Source organism: Arachis ipaensis, chromosome B02 (genome assembly GCF_000816755.2).
Source record: "Arachis ipaensis cultivar K30076 chromosome B02, Araip1.1, whole genome shotgun sequence".
NCBI classification, from domain to species: Eukaryota; Viridiplantae; Streptophyta; class Magnoliopsida; order Fabales; family Fabaceae; genus Arachis; species Arachis ipaensis.
The window spans coordinates 54,387,588-54,398,321 of record NC_029786.2 but is presented as its reverse complement, the minus strand read 5'-3'; the positions used below and the strand labels follow the sequence as shown (position 1 = coordinate 54,398,321).

The 10,734-nt window shown below is 37.1% G+C and overlaps 1 protein-coding gene across 1 annotated transcript in view; it reads left to right on the top strand.

Moving 5' to 3' along the window:
- The window catches only part of LOC107627252 (glycine-rich protein DOT1-like), an 8,052-nt gene extending 539 nt beyond the window's left edge, over nucleotides 1-7,513 (top strand). Inside the window, exon 2 of the mRNA XM_016330105.1 lies at nucleotides 7,448-7,513. Within this exon, the coding sequence (XP_016185591.1) occupies nucleotides 7,448-7,513 (66 nt within the window). The remainder of the gene's footprint in view (nucleotides 1-7,447) is intronic.

Below are 10,734 nucleotides of genomic sequence, written 5' to 3'. Positions count from 1 at the left end.
TCAATCCTTCAATCCCTGTGGGATCGACCTCACTCCCGTGAGTTTTTATTACTTGATACGACCCGGTACACTTGCCGGCTAGTTTTGGGTGTTTTGGGAGAGATTCGTTTCTCATCAAAATATCTCATCAAGGGGGCGCGGCGGTAGGGGGCGTGGCGGTGACGGCAGCGTGGTGAGGTGGTAGTCGCGGAGGAGGGGCAGCGGGGGTGGAGGGAGAAGAGGAAAGAAGAAGAAGAAGGAGGGGGAAGGAGGAAGGGGGGTGGCGTGGCGGTGGGTTCTGGGTGGTCGACGGGGGGCGGTGGTCGGTGGTTGTGGCTGGGAGTTGGTAGTGGTGGAAGGTTGCAGAGAGGAGAGGAAGGAGAAGGGGCTGGGGGGGCGCGAATGGGTAGGGTTCGCATGACTGGGGGTTAGTGAATTTGAATCCACGCGGTCGCGTGGCTGGGGTGGAATGGGAGTTGACGCGATCGCGTGGGTGGCGCGATCGCATGAAATGGGAAAAAGGATTAATGACGCGGTCGCGTGAGGCATGCGACCGCGTCGCTGGAAATTGTGCTAAACGCACAATTCCAGCGTCATTTCAGCGCAACTCTCTGTCTCCTTTGGGGTGTTGTGCAATCCACGCAACGCGATCGCGTCGCTCACGCTGTCGTGTGGAATTGGTGTTGTGCAAGTGATGCAATCGCGTCAGGGACGCAATCGCGTGGGTCATTTTATGCGAAACACACAACAGTCACATGATTCCAGCCTAACTCTCTGGACGTTGGGGATTTATGCCGATCTCCAGATCACGCGGCCGCGTGAATGACGCGGACGCGTGGGAGTGTTTTTCACAAGTGACGCGATCGCATGAGTGATGCGGTCGCGTCGCGCACCCTTTTATTTTATACAGGTATGCAATTATGCAGTATGCAATGCGAATGAATAATATTCAGGTTCAATTGAAAAGGAAAACAAAGATAAATAACACGAAATAAAATTGAAAAAAAACGACCATACCATGGTGGGTTGTCTCCCACCTAGCACTTTTAGTTAAAGTCCTTAAGTTGGACATTGGATGAGCTTCCTGTTATGGCGACTTATGCTTAAATTCATCCAGAAATCTCCACCAATGCTTGGAATGCCAACAGCCTCTGGGGTCCCAAACTAGGCATGTAAAGCTTCTAAGCAGCTTCAAACAGATTCTCAGGCTCCCGGGGTGACGAATGTCAGAATAGATTCCAGGATCCCAAACTTTGCTTTTAAATCCGCCTCCGTCTTGATCTATATTTTTCCATCTGGGTGGTTTAGAAATTAGATTCTCACCAAGGTGACCAAATGTTTTCCTAGATCTATTCGATTGATCATGATGCCAATCCGTGTACTTCAAGTTGAAGCGTGGAACCTTATTGAACCTTGTGCACCAGCTCTGAGTACGAGCCATTTCCCTCTTACTCTTAAAGCCGCAGAGAGCTCTAAGCTGGCCATCTGTTTCAAGAAAACCATATTCAAGTGGGAAAATAAAGCTAAAGGTTAAGGATTGTACCCATTTGAAGCTTGTATTGGGTGGTAATGGCCTTGGGATAGGTGTTTCCAGTGGTTCTGTGAGTTCTACTCCCTTGTGCTCTTCTGTGAATTTCTCCACTTCTGTGCAATATTCTTCAGATGCATCCATGTCCTGATCAAAGCCTTCTGTGTCTTCCTCATCACTTAAGTCATAAACGGGAGGTTGAGAGAAATCTACCTCCGTATCATCTTCGTAGTCACTTGGGGAAGATTCTTCGATCTCAGAGAATTCACCCGCGGATGCAAGTTCATTACTGGGAGAACTTAACTTGAGATTATCATCATCAAGGAACTTACTTCTTGGATTATTCCGTCTAGTTCTTCATAAAAGATTTGCTGTGGGAGTTGTGCACTATCCTCCTTAGCATCAATTGTAACGTTCTTAACAGAATTCTCCACAACTTTCGATTACCATGGAAGTTCAGCATCTCCTAAGTCTTCAACAAACTCCTCTTCTTTCATAATGACAGCTTCCTCTACTTGTTCTAATACGAAGTCATGCTCTGTCTTGTCCACTGGAGTTTCTAGTATCTTCTTCATGCTACGTTCTTCTTTATATTGTCCACATGGGGCTGTGGGAGGTCCTTGAATGTTTAAACGTCTAGAAGATAATAAACTTACTGCCTGCTCCAATTGATGAAGGGTTGTTTGGAGTTGATCTACTGTTTCCTTGAGGCAAACCTCTGATTCTTGGGGTGATAGATTTGGACGTGGTACATGGGGAAGTGGTGGTGTTTGGGAGTAATTGGATTGGAATTGGGGTAAATGAGGATCATATGGTGGTGAATGGTGAAAAGGAGCTTGTGAGTGTAGTGGTTCGAAGTTATGTTGAGAGGATGGCCTATAAGCACAAGGTGGGGCTTGTTGGTAACTACAAGGTTGTCCACCATGTCTATTGGCTTGGTATGCATTGTAGAATGGTCTTTGTCCATGATATCTTGGAGGTTGTTGTTGCCTAAAGGATTGATCATATCCTCTTGGCTCCATCCATCTTTGATTGCTCTGACCTTGATGCATGTTCCTGTTATAACTTTTACTCCTTTCAACAATATCAGAACCAAACTCAAAGCGAGAGGGGTGAGAATTCATAGTAGCTAAATAGAAATAAAAAGGGAAAAATAAAGACAAATAAACAAGTAAAAGAAAAATATTTACAATAACCAATAATAAGGCACACGATTGCAGTTCCCCGGCAACGGCGCCATTTTGACGTTAGGATTTTTGCCAGTAAAGAATTTTATAAAAATAGTCGCGTTGTAGGTATAGTTTTTAAACCAACAGAAATCCCTTCGTACAAACGTTTTGGTTGTCACACGTAACAAACCCCTAAATAAATTGATAACCGAAGTATTTAAACCTCGGGTCGTCTTCTCAAGGAACTGCAGAGAAGTATGTTCTTATTATTGGTTATGAAGATTGTAAATTGGAGTTTTTAAGATGAGGGACAAGTAATTTAAAGTGCAATCAAAATAAGTAAAAGACTGTAAAATAAATAAATAACTGTAAAACACACTTTTGGCAAGGTATCAGAAATTGGAATTCCTATCCTAGTTATCCTTATCAATGATGATGAAAATTGAATCTTAATTCCACTTAGTTAGCCTTTACTTAAAGTAAAGAAAGGTCAAGTGACTAATTAGTTTGATCTTCAAATCCTAGTTAATCCCTAAGGAAAGATTGGGATTATTGAAGTTCAATTCAATTAGCAAAGATAACAATTATCAATCATGTTTGAGTTTGATAACTCCTGAGTTACTGATTTCTTAACCAAGACCAAAAGGGGAAAAGGTAAATCTACCGGAATAAAAATATCTTCAGATTGGAAGCAATAGTAACATAAATAAAGGAAAGCAATCATAAACTGAAATACCTCAAATAACATTAATTCAAAGAATAATCTGTAACATAGAAGAATTCATAAATTAAATTGAGAAGATAAATAAAAAGGGAATATTGAACCTGATAAAAAGAGATAATCCTGAAAGCGAATAAAATCCTAAATCTAAATCCTAAAAGAGAGAGGAGAGAACCTCTCCCTCAAAACTACTTCTAAATCATGAAAAGTAACTAATTGGAGACTCTCCTTCTGAATGGATGCATTCTCCCACTTCATAACCTCTGATCTGTGCCTTCTGGACTTGGATTTGGGCCAAAAAGGGCTTCAGAAATCGCTAGGGACGTTTTCTGTAATTTCTGGTGTGTGGCCTCTGTCACGCGTCCGCGTGGGTCACGCGGTCGCGTCAATTGGAGTTTTCCTTACCACTTGGTTGCTTCAGTCATGCGTCCGCGCCATATGCATTTTGCTCAAGGCACGCGATCACGTCAATCACGCGGTCGCGTCACTGCCAGTTTCTTCAAAAACTCTGTTTTATGCTTTCCTTCCAATTTTGTATGTTTCCTTTCCATCCTTTAAGTCATTCCTGCCTTAGAAGATCTGAAACTACTCAGCACATGAATCACGGCATTGAATGGAAATAAAGGGTAATTAAAATAATTACTTTTAAAGCGTAGGAAATATGTTTTTCACATACATCACATAATAAGGAAGGGAAAGTAAAACCATGCAATTTATATGAATAAGTGAGTGAAGAATTGAATAAATCACTTAAATTAGGCACAAAATATATCATAAAATATAGGTTTATCAAGATCCTTATGAAGTATGGATTCGCGAAGATGATTCCTCTTTCCTGTTCCATATCAATAGCATAATTGGGATCATCTTGCTCTTGGATTGATGGATGTGGGTGCTCTCCCATGGAAGGTGGTGATGGAATGAAAAGATCATTATGTGGTTGAAAAGGAAGTGCACTAGAGCTTGAGGGTTGAATATTGGAGGTAGAGGGTTGGTTCATGCGGTATATAAGATTTTGGAGTGTAGAGGTGAGACCAATGATATTAGAGATGAGTGTATTGTTATCCAATGGAGGTTGGGGTGGATCTATGTATGGTTCATTTGGTTCATAGGGTGGTTGGTATGGTGGATGTGGGTTAGGGTCATATGGAGGTAAATGGTGTAAAGGGGCTTGTGAGTTTGGTGGTTCAAAGGTATGTTGGGGAGGTGGTTCATAAGCATATGATGGGGGTCCATCATATCTATCATCTTGGTATGCACCTCGGAATGGTTTTTGACCATAGTGATTTGGTGGGTGATGGTTGTCACGAAGGGGTCCACTATAACTATTGTCTTGACATGCGTTGTTGAATGGTCGTGGTCCATGGTATCTTGGAGGGTGTTGTTGCCTAAAGAGTTTATCAGATCCTCATGGCTCCTTCCATCTCTGATTGTTTTGACCTTGATGCATGTTCCTGTTATAATTTCCATTCTTTGCAACAGCATTGGAACCAAACTCAAAGCGAGAGGGGTGAGAACTCATAATAGTAAATAAAAATTAAAAACGAAAATAAAAACAAATTTTAAATTAAAAGGTTATTGAAATTTAAATTTTGAATTTGAAAATTAAATTTTAAAATTTGAAATTTGAAACTTTGAATTTTAAATTTTTGAAATTTGATTTTTTTTTTGAAATTTGAAAATTGAAATTTGAAATTTGAAATTTGAAATTTAAATATTGAATTTTGAAATTTGATTTTTTTTTTTTTTGAAAAAGATATGATTTTTTTGAAAAATATTTGAATTTTGAAATTTGATTTTTTTTTTTTTTGAAAAAGATATGATTTTTTTGAAAAATATTTGAATTTTGAAATTTAAATTTGAAATTTTAAATTTTGAAATTTGATATTTGAATTTTAATTTTTTTTTAATTTGAATTTTGAAAATTGAAATTTGAAATTTGAAATTTGAGTTTTAAATTTTGAATATTTGAATTTAATGAGGAAAGAGAAAAACAATAAAATGACACTAAACTTAAAATTTTTAAATCAAAATGAAGAAAACAACTAAGAACAACTTGAAGGTCAAGATGAACACGAAGAACAACTTGAAGATCAAGATGAACATCAAGAACAAATTTTTGAAAAAAAAAATTAATAACTAAATAAAAACCAATAACCTCTTAATTTACGAAAAAAAAAATAAAAATAAATAAACAAGCAAAAAGCAAATATTTACAATAACCAATAATAAGGCACACGTTTACAATTCCCCGGCAACGGCGCCATTTTGAAGAACTGAAGATTGATGGTTTAGAAGTTATAGTAAACTCTCGTTGCAAGTATAGTTACTAAACCAAGCAATCAACCTTTCTTACAAACGTTTTGGTTGTCACAAGTAACAAACCCCTTTAAAATTGATAATCGAGTATTTAAACATCGGGTCGTCTTCTCAAGGAACTGCAGGGAAGTATGTTCTTATTATTGGTTATGAAGATTGTAAATTGGGGTCTTTGAAAGTAAGAAACCAGTATGTTAAATGATAAGAAAAATAAAATAGAAATAATAAAATAAACTCTTGGCAAGGTATTAGAACTGGAAGTCCTATCCTTATCAATTGTGATGAGAATTGGATTTTAATCCCACTTTGTTAACCTCTAACTATGAAGGTAAATCAAGTGAATTAATTAGCTTAATCCTCATGTCCTAGTCAATTCCTATGGAAAGACTAGAGTTATTGGAGCAACTCCCAATTTCAACCACTGCTTTATTTGACAGCTCAAGCGTTACCAATTACTTAACTCAAGCCAAAAGGGAGAAAATATCTAAATTAAATCAAAAGCATCAATATAAATAAAGCAAAGCAATCTTAAATCTGAAATACCTCAAATAATATTAATTAAGAAAATCATAACATGAATGTAGCATAAGCCAAATTGAAAAGATAAATAATAATTAAAGGTATATAATAAAAGTAGAAAATAAATAAGAGGAACATTGAACCTATGATGAAGAAGAAACAATCCTAAATCCTAAAACTAAATCCTAAGAGAGAGGAGAGAACCTCTCTCTCTAAAAACTACATCTAAAACTAAAAATTATGAATTATGAGCCAGTTCTTATGAATGAATGGATTCTCCCACTTTATAGCCTCTAATCTGTATTTTCTGGGTCGAAAACTGGGTCAAAAATAGCCCAGAAATCGCTGGAGAAGAAAACTGCCACGTTGATTTTCGGAACTGCGACGCGTCCGCGTGGAGCGCGCATTCACATCGCCTAGCGTTAGGGCAACTATAACATATTATATATCAAATCGAAGCTCTGAATGTTAGCTTTCCAACGCAACTAGAACCGCATCGTTTGGACCTCTGTAGCTAATGTTATAGCCGTTTGAGTGCGAAGAGGTCAAGCTGGACAGCTTAGCAATTTCTCCAACTTCTTGTATTCCTTCCACTTTTGCATGCTTCCTTTCCATCCTCTGAGCCATTCCTGCCCTGTAATCTCTGAAATCACTTAACACACATATCAAGGCATCTAATGGTAATAAGAGAGGATTTAAACATAGGGAACTTAAGGCCAAAGAAGCATGTTTTCAATCAAAGCACATAATTAGGAAGGCAAATGTAAAATCATGCAAATAGTATGAATAAGTGGCTAAAGAGTTGATAAAAACCACTCAATTGAGTACAAGATAAACCATAAAATAGTGGTTTATTATATTATCATTAAACTATCACTCAAATTTTTGAATCTGGGGATTATAACTCTTTTTCTTTTCACAATCTTTAAATCCATAGCCACCAGGAATTCTTACGTTCGGATCTTATCACCTTCAAAAACATTGTCAAATTAGCCTTACTGCCCCACAACAAGGGTTTTACTGCTACAGTCCCTTTAAGTGATAAGATTAAATAGCCTGTACTTCCAGATTTAAAGAATAGTTTTGCATCATATGTACAGAGGTTAAGAACATGAATAGTAAATAAGAACATGAACAGTAAACATAATTTCCAGATTCATGAACCTCAGAGATAGTTTAATGATAATAATAATATTCTTACTTTTCCATCAGGCTCTGATACTAGATGGCCCAAAACAGATTAGGAGGGAAAGGGGAAGAAGGCGTAACAAAAGATAAAATGCAGTAACGTAAGAATGATGCAGAGACAAGGAAGTAAATATAAATTTAGATGCGGTATGAAGTTAGATGCGGCAGTAGTCCGCACGCATATGCAAGTTAGTATGAAATTAGATGTGGCGGTAGTCCACACACATATGCAAATGCAAAAGCTTAAATGAACACGAAATTGAAGAACTGAAAAATCTTTCTTGAAGTGGAAATATGATTGATAAGAAGAAGGGAGAAGAAGAAGAGCTGGAGAGCTTACAAGGAAACTCTCAGAGCTTCTCTCTCTAACCTCTCTCTATGATTGTGTAAAAATGAAGCGTGCCTCACAATGAGAACGAGGCCTCCTTTTATAATTGAAAATTTTACTGTTTCTACAGTACAGGTAAACATGACCTAGACTATAGCCACAGTACCGGTTTCAAATAGTTCCGGTAATTGTCTTGGCATTATTACAAGATTGATTGATTTTAATCATCAGCTAGACAAACTTCGAGACAATCTTCCTCAACTTGACTGTCTTTACCTTCTTCATCACTTTCTTCTTTAGATGAGGACTCTTCATCTTCTTGAAGCAAGTGAAGGATCTGTTGAAGCTTTCCTTTGATTGATTGCTTCGATTGTGAGGCTGCAAGGGCTGCCTGAATTTCTGCCTTTTGATTGAGAAACGAGGCCATTTCTAGATTTGAGATCTTCTGACTCTTGGGATTGGTTTTGAACCATTCTCTGACCTTTTCTGGATATGCCATTGATGAATCAAATTGAGACCACCATTTGACATAAACATGCCTTGGAAAATTGGGAATGCTTTAGGATGGTCTGGTTTTGTATATTGGTATTGCCACGAGAAGACCCAGGATAATGAGAAAATTGAGAAAAATTTTAACATTACAGGAACACATGTTTCCTTATTGTCAAATTTTGATTGAAATAGTTTATACCCTTCATCGGTAGGTGAGGGTAAGGTTTCTGGGATTGGCCCAAAGAAGTCCCACCATTGGTAGAACTAATTTGGAAAAACATAGTTTGAATTTCTTTTAAAATAAATTAAACATGAATGTCTGTACTGAGTATTTTGAAACCAAAATACTTTAGTCCAGGCTTCCATGTAGTCCCAATAATTAAAGCCTATTGGGTCATAGTTTTGAGAAAACTTTTGATTTTTATTTAGATTGTTCCCAAATTACTTTGGGGTCAGGACTTTGAGGATTTGGATTGTTGAATGGGTTATGAGTTCAGAATTGGTTTTGTCCTTGTAGTGTTTAATAGACACTGAGTCAGTATCTACTAAAATAAACTCATAAAATTGGCAAGTTTTATTGGGTGAGATTGGTTTGAAATGGAATCCGGTAGGAAAGATTTTTGGGATAACTTTGTTTGGCGATTCATCCCAAAATTCAGGCTCCATTTGGATAATGTTTGAATTTTTTGTGGGGATATAATTGGCTTGGGATTTTTGTGTTTTTGTTGTGATTGAGGATGTTTGTGGTGTTAGGGCTATGGCTTTTTCTTTTGGTTTATGTGCGATTATTTTTTGTTTGGCTGCTTGGGATATGAGTTGGGTCAGGTCAAGTTCTTCATCTGACTCACTGCATATGTCAGCCCAAGATTTTTTGTTAATTTTGGTGACACCTTGGTCTTGTAAGGCCAAAAGGGTTTGGATTGGGAAGGCTTAATCTGCCTTAGTTTGTTTGGCTTGATTAGTAGCTGGTTCACTAGATTGTTGGGTTGATTTTTTGGAGGGTTGTTGGATAGAAGACCCAGATTCATAATCAGATTGAGATTGCTTGGATGGCCCTGAGAGGGCTAAGCGAATGCCTTTGCCTCTGCCTCTTGAAGAGGCGATAATTGGCTTTTTAGGCATCTTGATCTTACTTGATTCCCTACAAATATTCACGTGTGAGAAAGTCAGGGAGAGAGTTTGAGTTGCCCTTGATGTGCTCAATTTCAAAATAAAAAATGCTTAAGATAGCTTGCCATCTGGCAAAAATTTGTTTTGATGCAAGATTTTTAACATCTTTTTGTAAGACTTCTTTGGCCGATTTGTAATCAACTCAGATAAAAAATTTTTGATTGCTCATCTTGAGGGATTTTGGATATTTTCCAATTGTCTATGGCTTGGTTGATATCTTCGAAGCAAACTTCTTCTTCGAAGATATTGCGTTTGGGAGAAAGTTCCTCAGGCCGAGTTACTTTCTCAGTAAGAGAATTGGAAGAAGAATGGGGTGAGCTTTTGTAGGGATTTATGATTCTTTGAAATCTTTTTCATAAGGAAGATCAACAATGTGTTCTTTTCTTTTCCAGAAGGCATGAGGCAAATCTGAACAGATAGACTTTTCAATTTGGTTTAAAAGACTTTTGATTTTATCTTGAGATGGTTTCAACAAAAGGAATGCATTCTGACATCATTGAGAAAACTGTAATACTTTTCTTTAAATGATGAGATTTGGAAAGCTGTATATGTACGTAAATACCATCCTCTATGGAGATCATACTCCTTAGAGTAAAGATTTTTACGTAAGGCTTCTTTGTTTATAACAAATTCTGTGCTACTCATGGGCATCATCATTCATAGAAGAATATGTTGGAGATTGAATAGATTGTAAATCAACATCATCATCAGTTTGATAAAATGGTTGAGAAATGTTTGAATTATTTTGTACCCCTGAAATATTAATTCCAGAATTTACAGATCTGGGAATTTTACTTGAAAATTGAGATTGTGAAGTCACAGAAAAAAATTTTCTCGTTGAAGCAAAATCATTAGATGTTCTTGCTTCAGATCTGAAAGAAAAAGAGTTTCGTCTGTCGAAGAAAATCTCTACTCTTCCTGATTCATCCTGTTTTATCTCTCGTAAGAGAGGTGCTTGTCTAAGTTGTGTTGGAATGGCTCTATCAATTGACCATGACTGGAGAAGGTCAATTTCATCCCACTTTATGAGCCTTGAGACCGTGACGTTGGCCTTTGTCATGTTTGTGACGAACAAAGTGGTTTCACGACCACTAGATTTGAGAAGGACTCTAGAATTACAAGTGTTCATGACCTTGTATTAAAAAATAAAACATAATTGATTAAAATAAATTTTACATAGTTGATTAACATAATTATGTAAAAAATAAAACATAGCAACTAAATTTAAATTTGTTAACTAATTGAAGCTAGGTAGATAATGTTTGACAATTATTTTAGCATTTAATTATTGATAGCTATTATTATTATTATTAATTGATAT